We start from the raw sequence: 19087 nt of genomic DNA on the forward strand, positions 1-19087 counted from the left end.
CAAATTACGACAGTGTATACTATTACAAAAAAAGTGAATTTATTAAATTATCAAAAAGTCAAAATGGACAAAAAACATCAAATTACGACAGTGTATACTATGAGATAAAAGTGAATTTATTCAATTACCACAAAGTCAAAATGGACAAAACAATCAAATTTCGACAGTGTATACTATGAGATAAAAGTGAATTTATTCAATTATCACAAAAAGTCAAAATGGACAAAACAATCAAATTTCGACAATGTATACTATGACATAAAACTTAATTTATTCAATTATCACAAAAAGGAAAAGTGAATGAAAAAAATATCAAAATACCACAGTGTATACTATGACATAAAAGTGAATTCATTCAATTATCACAAATGGACAAAACAATCAAATTTCGACAGTGTATACTATGACATAAAACTGAATTTATTCAATTATCACAAAAAGGCAAAATGGACAAAACAATCAAATTTCGACAGTGTATACTATGACATAAAACTGAATTCATTCAATTATCACAAAAAGGCAATATGAACAAAACAATCAAAATTCGACAGTGTATACTATGAGATAAAAGTGAATTTATTCAATTATCACAAAAAGTCAAAATGGACAAAACAATCAAATTTCGAAAATGTATACTATGACATAAAAGTGAATTTATTCAATTACCACTAAAAGGCAAAATAGGAAAAAATGAAATACCACAGTGTATGCTATTACATAAAAGTGAATTTATTCAATTATCACAAATGGACAAAACAATCAAATTTCGACAGTGTATACTATGACATATAAGTGAACTTATTCAATTACCACAAAGTCAAAATGGACAAAACAATCAAATTTCGACTGTATAATATTACATAAAGGTGAATTTATTCAATTTTCACAAAAAGTAAAAATGGACAAAACAAACAAATTTCGACAGTGTATACTATGACATAAAAGTGAATTTATTCAATTATCACAAAAATGCAAAATGGACAAAAAAATCAAATTTCGTCAGTGTATTATATGCCATAAAAGTGAATTTATTCAATTATCAAATAAAGTCAAAATGGACAAAACAATCAAATTTCGACAGTGTATACTAAGACATAAAACTGAATTTATTGAATTATCACAAAAAGGCAAAGTGAATGAAAAAAATCGAAATACGACAGTGTATACTATTACATAAAAGTGAATTTATTTAATTACCACTAAAAGGAAAAGTGAATGAAAAAATATCCAAATATCACAGTGTATACTATGACATAACAGTGAATTCATTCAATTTTCACAAATGGAAAAAACAATCAAATTTCGACAGTGTATACTATGACAAAAAACTGAATTCATTGAATTATCACAAAAAGGCAAAGTGAATGAAAAAATATCAAAATACCACAGTGTATACTATTACATAAAAGTGAATTTATTCAATTATCACAAATGGACAAAACAATCAAATTTCGACAGTGTATACTATGACATAAAACTGAATTTATTCAATTATCACAAAAAGGCAAAATGGACAAAACAATCAAATTTCGACAGTGTATACAATGACATAAAACTGAATTTATTCAATTATCACAAAAAGTCAAAATGGACAAAACAATCAAATTTCGACAATGTATACTATGACATATAAAACTTAATTTATTCAATTATCACAAAAAGGCAAAGTGAATGAAAAAAATATCAAAATACCACAGTGTATGCTATTACATAAAAGTGAATTTATTCAATTATCACAAATGGACAAAACAATCAAATTTCGACAGTGTATACTATGACATAAAACTGAATTTATTAAATTATCAAAAAGTCAAAATGGACAAAAAACATCAAATTACGACAGTGTATACTATGACATAAAAGTGAACTTATTCAATTACCACAAAGTCAAAATGGACAAAATCAAATTTCGACAGTGTATACTAGGACATACAAGTGAATTTATTCAATTATCACAAAAAGTCAAAATGGACAACAAAAAAAATCAAAATACGACAATGTATACTATGACATAAAAGTGAATTCATTCAATTATCACAAATTCAAAATGGACAAAACAATCAAATTTCGACAGTGTATACTATTACATAAAAGTGAATTTATTCAATTATCACAAAAAGGCAAAGTGAATGAAAAAAATATCAAAATACCACAGTGTATACTATGACATAAAAGTGAATTTATTCAATTATCACAAAAAGTCAAAATGGACAAAACAATCAAATTTCGACAGTGTATACTATGACATAAAACTGAATTTATTGAATTATCACAAAAAGGCAAAGTGAATGAAAGAAAAATCGAAATATGACAGTGTATACTATGACATAAAAGTGAATTTATTCAATCATCAAATAAAGTCAAAATGGACAAAACAATCAAATTTCGACTATGTATACTATGACATAAAAGTGAATTCAATCAATTATCACAAAAAGTCAAAATGGACAAAACAATCAAATTTCGACAATGTATACTATGACATAAAACTGAATTTATTGAATTATCACAAAAAGGAAAAGTGAATGAAAAAAATATCAAAATACCACAGTGTATACTATGACATAAAAGTGAATTCATTCAATTATCACAAAAAGGCAATATGGACAAAACAATCAAAATTCGACAGTGTATACTATGAGATAAAAGTGAATTTATTCAATTATCACAAAAAGTCAAAATGGACAAAACAATCAAATTTCGACAATGTATACTATGACATAAAAGTGAATTTATTCAATTACCACAAAGTCAAAATGGACAAAACAATCAAATTTCGACAGTGTATACTAGGACATACAAGTGAATTTATTCAATTATCACAAAAAGTCAAAATGGACAAAACAATCAAATTTCGACTGTGTATACTATGACATAAAAGTGAATTTATTGAATTATCACAAAAAGGCAAAGTGAATGAAAGAAAAATCGAAATACGACAGTGTATACTATTACATAAAAGTGAATTTATTTAATTACCACTAAAAGGAAAAGTGAATGAAAAAATATCCAAATACCACAGTGTATACTATGACATAAAAGTGAATTTATTCAATTACCACTAAAAGGCAAAATAGGAAAAAATGAAATACCACAGTGTATACTATGACATAAAAGTGAATTCAATCAATTATCAAATAAAGTCAAAATGGACAAAACAATCAAATTTTGACAGTGTATACTTTGACATAAAAGTGAATTTATTCAATTATCACGAAAAGTCAAAATGGACAAAACAATCAAATTTCGACAGTGTATACTAAGACATAAAACTGAATTTATTGAATTATCACAAAAAGGCAAAGTGAATGAAAAAAAATCGAAATACGACAGTGTATACTATTACATAAAAGTGAATTTATTCAATTATCACAAAAAGTCAAAATGGACAAAACAATCAAATTTCGACAGTGTATACTATGACATAAAAGTGAATTTATTCAATTATCAAAAAGTCAAAATGGACAAAAAACATCAAATTACGACAGTGTATACTATTACAAAAAAAGTGAATTTATTAAATTATCAAAAAGTCAAAATGGACAAAAAACATCAAATTACGACGGTGTATACTATGAGATAAAAGTGAATTTATTCAATTACCACAAAGTCAAAATGGACAAAACAATCAAATTTCGACAATGTATACTATTACATAAAACTTAATTTATTCAATTATCACAAAAAGGAAAAGTGAATGAAAAAAATATCAAAATACCACAGTGTATACTATGACATAAAAGTGAATTCATTCAATTATCACAAATGGACAAAACAATCAAATTTCGACAGTGTATACTATGACATAAAACTGAATTTATTCAATTATCACAAAAAGGCAAAATGGACAAAACAATCAAATTTCGACAGTGTATACTATGACATAAAACTGAATTCATTCAATTATCACAAAAAGGCAATATGGACAAAACAATCAAAATTCGACAGTGTATACTATGAGATAAAAGTGAATTTATTCAATTATCACAAAAAGTCAAAATGGACAAAACAATCAAATTTCGAAAATGTATACTATGACATAAAAGTGAATTTATTCAATTACCACTAAAAGGCAAAATAGGAAAAAATGAAATACCACAGTGTATGCTATTACATAAAAGTGAATTTATTCAATTATCACAAATGGACAAAACAATCAAATTTCGACAGTGTATACTATGACATATAAGTGAACTTATTCAATTACCACAAAGTCAAAATGGACAAAACAATCAAATTTCGACTGTATAATATTACATAAAGGTGAATTTATTCAATTTTCACAAAAAGTAAAAATGGACAAAACAAACAAATTTCGACAGTGTATACTATGACATAAAACTGAATTCATTCAATTATAACAAAAAGGCAATATGGACAAAACAATCAAAATTCGACAGTGTATACTATGAGATAAAAGTGAATTTATTCAATTATCACAAAAAGTCAAAATGGACAAAACAATCAAATTTCGAAAATGTATACTATGACATAAAAGTGAATTTATTCAATTACCACTAAAAGGCAAAATAGGAAAAAATGAAATACCACAGTGTATGCTATTACATAAAAGTGAATTTATTCAATTATCACAAATGGACAAAACAATCAAATTTCGACAGTGTATACTATGACATATAAGTGAACTTATTCAATTACCACAAAGTCAAAATGGACAAAACAATCAAATTTCGACTGTATAATATTACATAAAGGTGAATTTATTCAATTATCAAATAAAGTAAAAATGGACAAAACAATCAAATTTCGACTGTGTATACTTTGACATAAAAGTGAATTTATTCAATTATCACAAAAAGTCAAAATGGACAAAACAATCAAATTTCGACTGTGTATACTATGACATAAAAGTGAATTTATTGAATTATCACAAAAAGGCAAAGTGAATGAAAGAAAAATCGAAATACGACAGTGTATACTATTACATAAAAGTGAATTTATTTAATTACCACTAAAAGGAAAAGTGAATGAAAAAATATCCAAATATCACAGTGTATACTATGACATAACAGTGAATTCATTCAATTTTCACAAATGGAAAAAACAATCAAATTTCGACAGTGTATACTATGACAAAAAACTGAATTCATTGAATTATCACAAAAAGGCAAAGTGAATGAAAAAATATCAAAATACCACAGTGTATACTATTACATAAAAGTGAATTTATTCAATTATCACAAATGGACAAAACAATCAAATTTCGACAGTGTATACTATGACATAAAACTGAATTTATTCAATTATCACAAAAAGGCAAAATGGACAAAACAATCAAATTTCGACAGTGTATACAATGACATAAAACTGAATTTATTCAATTATCACAAAAAGTCAAAATGGACAAAACAATCAAATTTCCACAATGTATACTATGACATATAAAACTTAATTTATTCAATTATCACAAAAAGGCAAAGTGAATGAAAAAAATATCAAAATACCACAGTGTATGCTATTACATAAAAGTGAATTTATTCAATTATCACAAATGGACAAAACAATCAAATTTCGACAGTGTATACTATGACATAAAACTGAATTTATTAAATTATCAAAAAGTCAAAATGGACAAAAAACATCAAATTACGACAGTGTATACTATGACATAAAAGTGAACTTATTCAATTATCACAAATTCAAAATGGACAAAATCAAATTTCGACAGTGTATACTATGACATACAAGTGAATTTATTCAATTATCACAAAAAGTCAAAATGGACAACAAAAAAAATCAAAATACGACAATGTATACTATGACATAAAAGTGAATTCATTCAATTATCACAAATTCAAAATGGACAAAACAATCAAATTTCGACAGTGTATACTATTACATAAAAGTGAATTTATTCAATTATCACAAAAAGGCAAAGTGAATGAAAAAAATATCAAAATACCACAGTGTATACTATGACATAAAAGTGAATTTATTCAATTATCACAAAAAGTCAAAATGGACAAAACAATCAAATTTCGACAGTGTATACTATGACATAAAACTGAATTTATTGAATTATCACAAAAAGGCAAAGTGAATGAAAGAAAAATCGAAATATGACAGTGTATACTATGACATAAAAGTGAATTCAATCAATTATCACAAAAAGTCAAAATGGACAAAACAATCAAATTTCGACAATGTATACTATGACATAAAACTGAATTTATTGAATTATCACAAAAAGGAAAAGTGAATGAAAAAAATATCAAAATACCACAGTGTATACTATGACATAAAAGTGAATTCATTCAATTATCACAAAAAGGCAATATGGACAAAACAATCAAAATTCGACAGTGTATACTATGAGATAAAAGTGAATTTATTCAATTATCACAAAAAGTCAAAATGGACAAAACAATCAAATTTCGACAATGTATACTATGACATAAAAGTGAATTTATTCAATTACCACAAAGTCAAAATGGACAAAACAATCAAATTTCGACAGTGTATACTAGGACATACAAGTGAATTTATTCAATTATCACAAAAAGTCAAAATGGACAAAACAATCAAATTTCGACTGTGTATACTATGACATAAAAGTGAATTTATTGAATTATCACAAAAAGGCAAAGTGAATGAAAGAAAAATCGAAATACGACAGTGTATACTATTACATAAAAGTGAATTTATTTAATTACCACTAAAAGGAAAAGTGAATGAAAAAATATCCAAATATCACAGTGTATACTATGACATAACAGTGAATTCATTCAATTTTCACAAATGGAAAAAACAATCAAATTTCGACAGTGTATACTATGACAAAAAACTGAATTCATTGAATTATCACAAAAAGGCAAAGTGAATGAAAAAATATCAAAATACCACAGTGTATACTATTACATAAAAGTGAATTTATTCAATTATCACAAATGGACAAAACAATCAAATTTCGACAGTGTATACTATGACATAAAACTGAATTTATTCAATTATCACAAAAAGGCAAAATGGACAAAACAATCAAATTTCGACAGTGTATACAATGACATAAAACTGAATTTATTCAATTATCACAAAAAGTCAAAATGGACAAAACAATCAAATTTCGACAATGTATACTATGACATATAAAACTTAATTTATTCAATTATCACAAAAAGGCAAAGTGAATGAAAAAAATATCAAAATACCACAGTGTATGCTATTACATAAAAGTGAATTTATTCAATTATCACAAATGGACAAAACAATCAAATTTCGACAGTGTATACTATGACATAAAACTGAATTTATTAAATTATCAAAAAGTCAAAATGGACAACAAAAAAAATCAAAATACGACAATGTATACTATGACATAAAAGTGAATTCATTCAATTATCACAAATTCAAAATGGACAAAACAATCAAATTTCGACAGTGTATACTATTACATAAAAGTGAATTTATTCAATTATCACAAAAAGGCAAAGTGAATGAAAAAAATATCAAAATACCACAGTGTATACTATGACATAAAAGTGAATTTATTCAATTATCACAAAAAGTCAAAATGGACAAAACAATCAAATTTCGACAGTGTATACTATTACATAAAAGTGAATTTATTCAATTATCACAAAAAGGCAAAGTGAATGAAAAAAATATCAAAATACCACAGTGTATACTATGACATAAAACTGAATTTATTGAATTATCACAAAAAGGCAAAGTGAATGAAAGAAAAATCGAAATATGACAGTGTATACTATGACATAAAAGTGAATTTATTCAATCATCAAATAAAGTCAAAATGGACAAAACAATCAAATTTCGACTATGTATACTATGACATAAAAGTGAATTCAATCAATTATCACAAAAAGTCAAAATGGACAAAACAATCAAATTTCGACAATGTATACTATGACATAAAACTGAATTTATTGAATTATCACAAAAAGGAAAAGTGAATGAAAAAAATATCAAAATACCACAGTGTATACTATGACATAAAAGTGAATTCATTCAATTATCACAAAAAGGCAATATGGACAAAACAATCAAAATTCGACAGTGTATACTATGAGATAAAAGTGAATTTATTCAATTATCACAAAAAGTCAAAATGGACAAAACAATCAAATTTCGACAATGTATACTATGACATAAAAGTGAATTTATTCAATTACCACAAAGTCAAAATGGACAAAACAATCAAATTTCGACAGTGTATACTAGGACATACAAGTGAATTTATTCAATTATCACAAATGGACAAAACAATCACATTTCGACAGTGTATACTATGACATAAAAGTGAATTTATTCAATTACCACAAAGTCAAAATGGACAAAACAATCAAATTTCGACAGTGTATACTAGGACATACAAGTGAATTTTTTCAATTATCACAAAAAGTCAAAATGGACAAAACAATCAAATTTCGACAGTGTATACTATGACATAAAAGTGAATTAATTCAATTATCACAAAAAGTCAAAATGGACAAAACAATCAAATTTCGACAGTGTATACTATTACATAAAAGTGAATTTATTCAATTATCACAAAAAGGCAAAGTGAATGAAAAAATATCAAAATACCACACTGTATACTTTGTGATAATTGAATAAATTCACTTTTATGTCAAAGGCAAATGGATGGAAAAAAAATCTAAATATCACAGTGTGTACCATTGCATAAATTATAATTTTGCACAGATACACACAGAGCGTTTTGAATGTAGGAGTCTATCAGCCTACCGATCCGCTGGTTGATGCTTGCTTGTGCTTTCAAACGGTCCTGCTTTCAAACCGCTGCAGTGTGTTGATCACTGTAGCCAATCACAGGTACATCCGACGAGCGGGTGAGCACAATGACCAGTCAGAGGAGTTCACGATTCCAGCTCAACAACGCTCGAAGCGTCACATTTTTAACATTTCAGTATCGATTTGGTATCGAGGTCGATACTTCTGACAACACTAGTGTATACTATTCCATAAAAGGTGAAATTATTCAGTTACCACAAAAAGTAAAAATGGAAAAAAACTATCAAAATACCACAATGTATACTATGACATAAAAGTGAATTTATTCAATTATCACAAAGTCAAAATAAACAAAAACAAAAAATACCACAGTGTATACTATTACATAAAAGTGAAATTATTAAATTATCACAAAGTCAAAATGGACTAAAAAAAAAAAAAACGAAATACAACAGTGAATAAATTAACGTTTATGTAATAATATACAATTATCACAAAAAGTCAAAAGCCACCAATAGCAATCTGTGGCAGAAAAGAACTATGCTCAGAAAAGGAACTGCTGGCCATCATGTTCGCTCTGAAAAAGTTTCCCTGAAAAGATCAGAGTCCAGTCTGATCATAAAACACTTGAGGCCTTATTCTCCAAACCCATTGGAGCAGCACCAGCACATCTGCAGAGAATGTTCCCTCAGCTACAAAAGGTATGACATCCACATTGTCTACACTCCAGGTAACCAAATGCTAATCGCAGACACGCTGTCCAGAGCATACATTCAGTCTGACGGAGCAGAGAGTCTTGACCAGAGTGAAGAGAAACTCATCCATGCAGTGAATGGAGAATTGCTCAGTGGGAACATCATGCACATGATCCAACAAACCGCACTTTGTGATAATTGAATAAATTCACTTGTATGTAATAGTCCACACTGTCGTATTTTAATTTGTCCATTTTAACTTTGTGATATGTGAATAAATTAATGTTTATGTAATAGTATACACGGTCATATTTTGATTTTTTTGTCCACTTGACTTTTGATAATTGAATAAAATCAGGTTTTATTTAATAGTACACAGTCGTAATTCGATTTTTTTTTTTTTTTTGTCCATTTTGACTTTGTGATAATTAAATAATTTAACTTGTATGTAATAGTATACACTGTGGTATTCATTTTTTTGTGTGTATTTTGCCTTATTGTGACATGATCCAACAAACCGCAATTTGGCGTGCATATGGTATGCAGTTTTTCGTGTGCATATGATACGCACTTTATGGCGTATTATACACACAAACCCCCTGTAAAATGACCGTAAAGAGGCAGTTTCTCGGGCGAACACCTTGTTTAATAACAACCAGTATCCACTATAACTTTTGACATAATGACGTTCCCCTGCGTCCTCCTCACACACACCCCCTCCACTCAGAATTAAAGGAACAGTACACAATATCACATCACATGTTTGTTAGATCTAGGGCTAAATGGCTGGAGGATGGAGAGGTGAATTCTAGTTTTTTTTTTTTTTTGCATTAGAATATTTTTGCAAACAAAATTATTTGATTGCTCTTAAAGGGTACCTATTATGCCCCTTTACACAAGATGAAGTCTCACATGTCCCCAGAGTGTGCCTGTGAAGTTTAAGATAAAAATTCCTAACAGATAATTTAACATACTATTTTGAATATGGCAATTTTGGGGTTGAAGAAAAATAAGCTGTTCTGTGTGTGGCTCCTTTAATGCAAATGAGCTGCTGCTCCCCACCCGAGAGGGCGGAGCCTACACAGCTCACAGCAGAAATATGATATCTGCTTGTTTTAGTGATCTCTCTCGCAGACACTTTCATGTGACATTGCAGGTCTTCATCACCATGAAATATCATCTGCATGCATTTTAAAGCCTTGTTGCTCTCAACTTAAACACACACATGCTCCTGCAGCATGCACACAGAGCTGGATGTCAGCACATTGTGAGTAGTCTATTAAACTAGACTAGTTATCTTGCATGTGTTAGTGCGAGTAAACTGTCAAATGCTCAAGAATAAGTCAGAAACACACAAAGTTCACATGAAAAAGGTTGGTTGTGTGTGTCTGTGCACGTATGCAGCAAGTAAGTAACAGAAATCTTGTGTATATTAGATCTGTCTGTCTAACTTTACTAAAGTGAAAGCAGTGTAATATACAGTACCTGCTGCTCTATCTGCTGTTAATATGAATCAAACAACAGAAGATAAACAGAAATTCACTCACTGCTCTTGACTGACAGAACTTTAGTAGCTTTAATAAGAACACATTTCTTTCTTGAATGCTGTTGTTAATGCTCTGGCGAGGAGATAAACATGCCGGACTATGAACAGCTCAGCTACAACTCTCTGAGGGGCGGAGCTATGCTAATACAGCAGTGTCCATCAACACGTGTGGGCGGGGCTCTGCAGTGCAACCATATGTCTTTTTTTAAAGGAGTGGGTGGATTTTTATCATTATAGGGTGGTTGTGTACACGCACACTGACAACACACATTTATGTTCAAATCACCTTATAAAAGTGAATGTTGCATAATAGGTGACTGAAAAAGTTTAGGGGAATGTTTAGGTAGCTAGCTTGAAGACAGTGGGGCTGTCGGTAAGAACAGGTGCAGTCTTGTCAACCCAGGAAAAGTGATTGTGAAGGTATACACACGGTTGTTGTGTGTGTGTGTGTGTGTGTGTGTGTGTGTGTGTGTGTGTGTGTGTGTGTGGGCTGGTAAACCCTACATTACGAGGACAAAATGTCCCCACAAAGATGGCAATATCCGAAATCCTTGTCCTTGTGGGGACATTTTATGGTCCCCATGAGGAAAACATCTTATAAATCATACAGGATGAGTTTTTTGAGAAAGTAAAAATGCTAAATGTTTCCTATGATGGGTAGGTTTAGGGGAAGGGGCAGTGTAGGGGGATAGAAAATACAGTTTGTACAGTATAAAAACCATTACGCCCATGGAATGTCCCCATAAAACATGGAAACACAACATGTGTGTGTGTGTGTTGTGTGGTTTCTACAAAAGAAACAAATACAGAACTTTAGTTTCACAAACAAATGGCAAATCATGTAAAATATAACTAAATATAACTAAGTCCATAGGCAAAAGTAACAAACAATACATGAGGGCATCTAGTCATACTATAAGTTCAAATAAACATTTAAATAACTAAAGCACAGGTCCAATCAGGAAATACAACAAGAATGAAACATTTATACCAAACAGATCATACGAAAGGGAATCTTCAAATATCAAGCAAAAGCACTTACATGGTAATTTACGCACACAGGTGATTTAAAGGAGTAAACCGTAGTCCTCTGCATTATACAGCCACATACAACAGAAAAGGTAAAGCTCTGGACACAGGTGCAGTTAATAAAGCCTGTGAGGAAGTCCTAATTGGCAAGAAATTGGGTGGGTGGAGCTTAGGGCTAACAAGGAAATTAACAGTCTTAGGAGGTGTGACACTTGCCATAGCCCCTTTCACACTGCGATTCCGGCAAATACACGGATAATGCGACCCGGCATTTGTTCCCGGGCCGCTAGATTTGGTCCATTCTCACTGCCAGCGAAATACCGTAATATGTGCGCTTTCACACACAACGCTTAACGGTCCCGGGTCTAGTTGACACGTGACATCCGGATGTGACGTATAATGGCGAGCGATCTCCGCTTCAGCGCGGATAGTAAGGAGCTCCGGGGTCTCGACTTGTGTCCAGTTTGCGCACATTTCTGCTTGTTTAATTTTAGTTTCTTTTGTATACGAACACTCTCTGCATTTAAAACACAGACGAGCTCTTCTGGCACTGCAGGGTTGTGTTATTGAAAAAACAAGCTCTAGGAGTCGCACGATAACTACGTACACGTTGCGGCATTAGTTTCGGCTTTTGTTCACACAGCGCTCGTCCCGGGTCGAATACTGCAATATTACTAGGTCCCCGACCCGGGTCGAATTCGGTAATCAATGCCGGGACGTGGTTGCTTTCACACAGAAGGCGACCCAGCAATGTTCCGGGAATATTGCGGATCCGACGTGCAGTGTGAAAGGGGATCATGAGAGTGCAGGTTAGCAGCCTAAGAACTTCTCAACAGCTGCCCCCAAATGTGTAAAGCAAATTTGAGATTTGTGATGAGGGATCAGGTTGGGCCGGGAGAGGGATAAGGCAGGCAACTGGCCTGGTATATGTCCTGTCCCTGACTTGGACATCTGCAACCCTACAATGACCATCCTTGCTGGGATGGAGGGAGATGATTTTAACCACTGACCATTGAGGTCGAGGAAGTTGGGGATCAAGAATTAGAACAACAGTGTTAGGTTGCAGGTTTTGATTGTCTGTGCGCCATTTCTGTCTGGGCTGAAGAGAGGAAAGGTAATTTCTTATGAAATGAGCCCAAAGATTATCTGACAGGATTTGAATGTGACGCCATTGACGGCGACTGTGCAGTTCAGAATATATTTTAATATATATATTTACAATTCTATCAAACAGAAACAAAGCCCAAACATTTGCACATCCAGCCGTAGCAGCAGCACATTACAAAATTATTTATTTACCTCCTCTCCAACAATTTCCTCCGCCATAATATTTTTTTCACACCAATGATGTGGTACTACAGGTTCTTACACTTGATCACCAATCACCCATAACAATAAAAGGGCATAGGTGAAGCAGTATCCTGCATATTGACTAAATTGATCTATTCAGATGCACATGTGGAAGTAAATGTGTTGAGTTACTTGTAAATAGACCCATCTGTGGGCATTTTACCAAAAGCAAAATGTTTATTTTCTAAAATAAAAAAAAAATAAAAAAAATTGTTTATTTACCCTGATAGTTAGATTTGAGGTTCTCTCCTTCCTTTTTGTGTGAGGGTCTAGATACTGCAGACGGGTTAAGATCTATTGCTGTCCGCCAGTCTTCTGAGCTCCAGAACTTCCGAGGGTCCGTGTTTCTTGTAACGCATGTACTGGATTCGCAATGAATTCCACCGCTTCTTGAACTATTTTTCTGAGGGACAAAGTAAAATGTTGTAAGCATTAAGCCTAGTTATGTCAATTTCATGGCTATTTGTAATGCCAACAAATGTGAATCTTCGTTTTACAGTTAACTTGACGTATTCTAGTTGACACCACTTTGTTATTATTATTTTTTCTTTTTTTACAGTTATTAGAATACATTTCTCAATACTTTTAGGTCACTTTTGGAAAACTCTTCACACAGGGAGAACAACAGAAATCTATGTGGGCTAAACTGTGGATCGGGATCATTTATCATTGCTTTAGGACATTAAGACATGAATTAAGTGTTTTGGTATCTTTAGTGCATTTTGAATGTGAAATTAACTGCTGTGCAAAGATGGAAGTTGGTTAATAGAACTGTGTGAAGAATTTTGCAAAGTGACCAATGTAATGAGAAATGTGTCCTATCGATTATAATAATGATTTGAAAAAGAATCATTGCACCGCCTGTTTTCATAAATCAAATTATTTTGATACACACACAACACCCTAACACATATAGCTTTTTAATATGGACAACTGAAAAATAACAAACAAGTTTTCCAAAAAGGAAATCTTACCTGATATGGCACATTTGCAATCTCACACCACAGTTCAGCTTTCGCCACATGGTTGACATAACATACAGAGCAGGCCTTTCCTGGATCATGCTGATCAATTCGCCTTCATCATGCTGATCAATTCGTCTTCACTTGCCTCGGTCCACACAGCCAAATCTTTTGACATGTAAACAAAAGGTGACAAGCATTCTTGACAATGTGTTCCCTCTTGACTCCATCTTTTACTTGCGTCGTCACTTACGTTTTTTTTTTTTTTGCACTGGTTTGCTAGCTGAACAGCAATCAGAATGATCAGATGGCCTGATGGACCGACGAGCGGAGACACAGTTTTAACATGTTGAATCAGCCAAAAAATAGCCGACGAGGACCAAAATCAGGAGAAAACTTAGTTGGCCGACGCATAAAAACTGCCTGACTGCCGACTGTCGGCTTGGTGAGCTCCCGGTTTTAGGGTGGTGAGTGTAACAGACGTATGCAAAACACACATTGGTAACAACAATAGGAGATATACTAAGTCAAGAGTAAATCTAAAGTAAATTATTAAGTACTCGGTACAGTTAATTTTTAGTCACCAAAACTCTTGTGTAAGTAAACAACATTACTTAACTTTACGTACACTTACATTTTCCTCTTTGGCCATCAGTTCCCATGCTTTTTTTGAAGTAAGTCAAACTATTTTGATTTTGCAGTGTAATAGCTGCGTTTCACAGTGCTGATCGAGAAGAGCCGTGTACAGTTGTGAAATCGGACACTTTCTGTTTTCCATGTCAGTTGTCTCTGAGGTGAATTGTGCATGTCTGTTAGATAGTCATGTAATCATAAAGAGCAAGAAAATACCTGACGAACCTGATATTAATGATACCACATTAAATATTAAATGAATCTGAATCATAAAGTTGATTATGCCTGCAATAAAACTGTGCAGAGTCAGCAGAACTGAAGGTGTAATCATTTAATGGTTCTCATCATCATCATCATAAAAAAACTGTTAACATCAAGTAGGCTAAATACAATATTAAAATGAATCATATCAGAAGAAACCATTTTAAGTGTGTATATATTCAAAGGTCATATATGAGAGATGTATGAAAAAACAGCCTGAAAAACATGAAAAATGTTCATAACAATAATCTACAAGAAGCTGAAAGACCTTTCAGAAACCGACAAATCCTGTTGGATGAGATGCTAGAGATGTCTTTACCTGAGGTCACACAATGTTCCAGTAATGTGGAAACTTAACCATTTCTTTTAAACAAACAACAGTCAGACAAAAAAAGAGAAATGACAGACAAATACAATGTTTTTGATATAGAGAAGTTTGAAAATATTTTGGCTCGTTCAGGAGTGGTATTTCTGATTAGAAAATACGCCTCATGACATCATCATTCTGCGAATTAACAAAGCCTGTAGAAAATCTGGATTAAGAATCTGTAAAATATCTGGATTATTTAATCGGTTAGACAGTTTCAGCGCTGTCTGTCTATCAAGTCCAAACACAGCGTAGAGCGGCTGAGTGAATGTGGTCTGGACTCTGTGGATGAGGCTCATTGTGTCTGAGACGCTGTAGAAGGACAAAATCCCTGCGCTGTGATCCACATACACTCCTATTCTACTGGAGACATTGACCACAGGAAGGACGGTCTCGGTGTTATTGTGCCAGAATGAGCAATAGTCTGGAGAGCAGAACAAACTCCAGGACTTATTGTTACGTCCAACTGCACTCTCAGGACCATCTCCCTTCCTGCTGATGCTCTTAAATGTCACTCCTATATCTACTCCTGACCTCCCTTCTCCAGCCCACTCCACCTCCCAGTAACAGCGTCCAGTCACACTCTCCACACACAGCGCCTCAGTCCAAGAATCAAATCGGTCTGGATGATCAGGATATGGCACACGTGTGTCAGAGTAAGTGATCACTGTGTTTTCTTCAAACAGACGGAGCCAATTATTCACCGTGTTCACATCCAGAGTCAGCAGACGGGAATCTGATGGAGATAAACACATAATCACTTATGAATTTACATATAAGTTTGCATATTAGTTGTAAACAGTCAATCCTGAACCAAGACGACCCTCATTCAAGCCATCTAGAACTATTCTCTCACTTCCCTTTCTTTTACTTAAGTTTAATTTCTTTCCATGAGTCTCGTGTTTCGACGCAAAGCTTCCTTCGACGAATTTCCAGTGGGCTTCAACTTCAAAACATCATTCAGCCACCAACACGCCACGTGATTGGCTTCCAAAGATATCCATCAAAAGACGGGAAAAACCATAAAATTACAAACCGGGAAAACCCCTGACCAGCCAGGACCGAAAGTGGGATTCCCATTCAGAAGACACAGAGACGCAAACACAAGTAACCTCCAGATTCTAAACTGAGCTGTTGCAATGAGATCAAATTGAATAACCCTGTCGTCTAAGAAATGATAGAAGGGTTAAGTTAATGATTTTTGGTTCATTCAGGTTGTATAAATGCATATATTGCTAGAAACTTGGGGCTTCATCCTTTCTCTCTCTTAAAACTCTTTCTTTCCTCACTTTGTCCTTTCTGCAACTCGTGTGAATGTGTGTGTTTGATAGATAATTTTACATGTTAGAGTAATCAATAATGTTTAGTTTGTAATTAAAGATAAGTGTTTCTTGTGTTATTTAAATGCTCTTTTAGCCAGGTAACAGATCAACAGTTTAAGACATTAAATTCATAAGCACAACTACTGTGTGTTATTAATATCCGCTGCAGAGTCGATAGTTACGGCCGTTCAAATGAACAGTGAACGAGTAATTTGCTCGATCATAAAACTAGACTCCAGATTAATTAAACAATTCATTAATTTTAGCTAAATAGACCTGTTTCCCTTATACAGAGTCCCCTAAAATGATTATAATGGGACGTGACTCTATGACTCTAAAATCAAGTATTCATAACTATTCTCGTTGCTCTATAACATTAAGGTTGAACAAATGTTATCACATTGGACTATATTTGGACGTTGCGGTCTATGGGAGTGTCAAAAACCTCTTGGATATAATCAAAAGCTTCTCAATTTGTGTTCTGATGAACAAAGGTCTTTAATTAATTAATGGCAGAATTTTCATGTTTAAACTAACACTTTAAGGTGCAGTAAGAGATTTCAGAGAAAAACTGTTGATATCTGAAATCACTAAAAGAAACACACCTTGTACCCAGAGGGATTGTGTCCCTATCTTGATAACTCTGCCCCCAAATTCACAAACAGGATATGCAACATAGGCCCCTCCCCCTTATGAGTGGACACGCCCCTTACTGCTGATTGGCTACATTTGTGTTTTGGTGTCAAGTTGGCAAGTTTACATCTCAGGGTTTTCAGTTTTAGAGGGGTGATGAATTGAGAAATCAACTTTCCCTTGAGCCTTTGATATATAAAAGGTCATGGTAATATAAGATTATCCTGTAAATTTCAAAGCTAAAAACTTCCTTGATAGTAAAAGAAAAGCTTTTGTAGGTACCAGGCCCAGAAAACAAGGCTCTCAAATCAATGACGTATTAGAAGGGTTAACCACAACTGCCTCTATGTGTATGCCTACTTCTGTAGCCCCACCCACTGGATCGTGGAGCTAAATTGATCGTGTTACCGAGCAATAAAAACGCCGAAGATAGCAAGATAATAGTTTGTAAACAAGACAAGTCGACACTGGATTTGCAGACATATTGAGATTAAAACGATGCTGTGCCTTCTATATTGGATAAGACAGGAATGTGCAACACACTTATGTGAGTGAGTAAAACATGTAACGTCGTTATATATGCGATAGTATTGCATATTACAGATCGTATTGATTATGTGTATGTAATGTGTCTAACAGAGCACACCAGCATGTTGTCACAGGCTGTAGAATCCCTTAGTTGTTGGTTTATTGAGATTCAGGATCAGACCCAGGGTTCGCAAAGCCCAACGTCCCGGGGCTGTGTGTTTTCCAGACAGTATACCAAAACGTAAGCTTAGTTGGCAGGTCAGTGAATCTCAAATAGTGAAATAACATACATTTCTTGATCTCCGTTGTGTTTGAAGAGCCCACGCGCGTGTGTGTGCGCGGATCGTGCTTATATGCACCAATCGGGCGGGCCAAGTAATAAAAAAATTCTATGCAAATCTTATCCAATCCTAGCCGTGGGCGTTTACTTCCAAGTCCCCAGTGACACGCCCATCAAAACCCAGGGTTCAGGAGAGAGTCTCAAAACCAGTGTAGAAAATAGCCTATTACTTATTAGTTATGATGTTTTTAAATGTTAAAACCATGCGAACGTCATTAGTTGACCTCACACAACAGTTTAAAAAATAAAAAAATCCAGTTCATAACACCTTTAATTAGCACAGAAAGTCTCCCAGTGATGGCCAGTGTTTGTGTGTGTTTTCATTGTTACTCACATTGTAGGAACTCCTTCCTAGTCGTAAACTGACAAATCGGGACAATGACCTGGACGGTTTTCACTGTGAACACCAAAAAAAGATTTGTGTATCTGTGCCAGCTCTTCAGTTCCCATGTCGGGAATTAAACCACTTCCATTTTATTTTATTTATATAAAATTCTTTAAATGAGTATTTACCTGTTTTAGATAACTTTTCAATCTCATCTGTGCAGAACTGCTGCAGTTTGTCTCTGAGTTGAGTGACAGTCTTCACTACCTCATCAAAATTTGGACAAGAACTGACAGTGAAGCCGTCTGTTGATCCAGGAAGAGAGACAGACGGGCAACTCTATAGACACAAAGACAAAACTCTGTG

At 33.0% G+C, this 19087-nt stretch overlaps 1 protein-coding gene across 1 annotated transcript in view; it reads right to left on the bottom strand.

Moving 5' to 3' along the window:
* Positions 1-15263: 15263 nt before the first annotated feature.
* The window catches only part of LOC137091400 (tripartite motif-containing protein 16-like protein), a 29394-nt gene continuing 25570 nt past the window's right edge, over positions 15264-19087 (bottom strand). Inside the window, exons 5-7 of the mRNA XM_067455794.1 lie at positions 18910-19060; positions 18731-18793; positions 15264-16309 (exon numbers count right to left, since the gene is read on the bottom strand). Of these exons, the coding sequence (XP_067311895.1) occupies positions 15696-16309; positions 18731-18793; positions 18910-19060 (828 nt within the window). The 3' untranslated portion in view covers positions 15264-15695. The remainder of the gene's footprint in view (positions 16310-18730; positions 18794-18909; positions 19061-19087) is intronic.

Source organism: Pseudorasbora parva, chromosome 2 (genome assembly GCF_024679245.1).
Source record: "Pseudorasbora parva isolate DD20220531a chromosome 2, ASM2467924v1, whole genome shotgun sequence".
Classification (NCBI taxonomy): domain Eukaryota; kingdom Metazoa; phylum Chordata; class Actinopteri; order Cypriniformes; family Gobionidae; genus Pseudorasbora; species Pseudorasbora parva.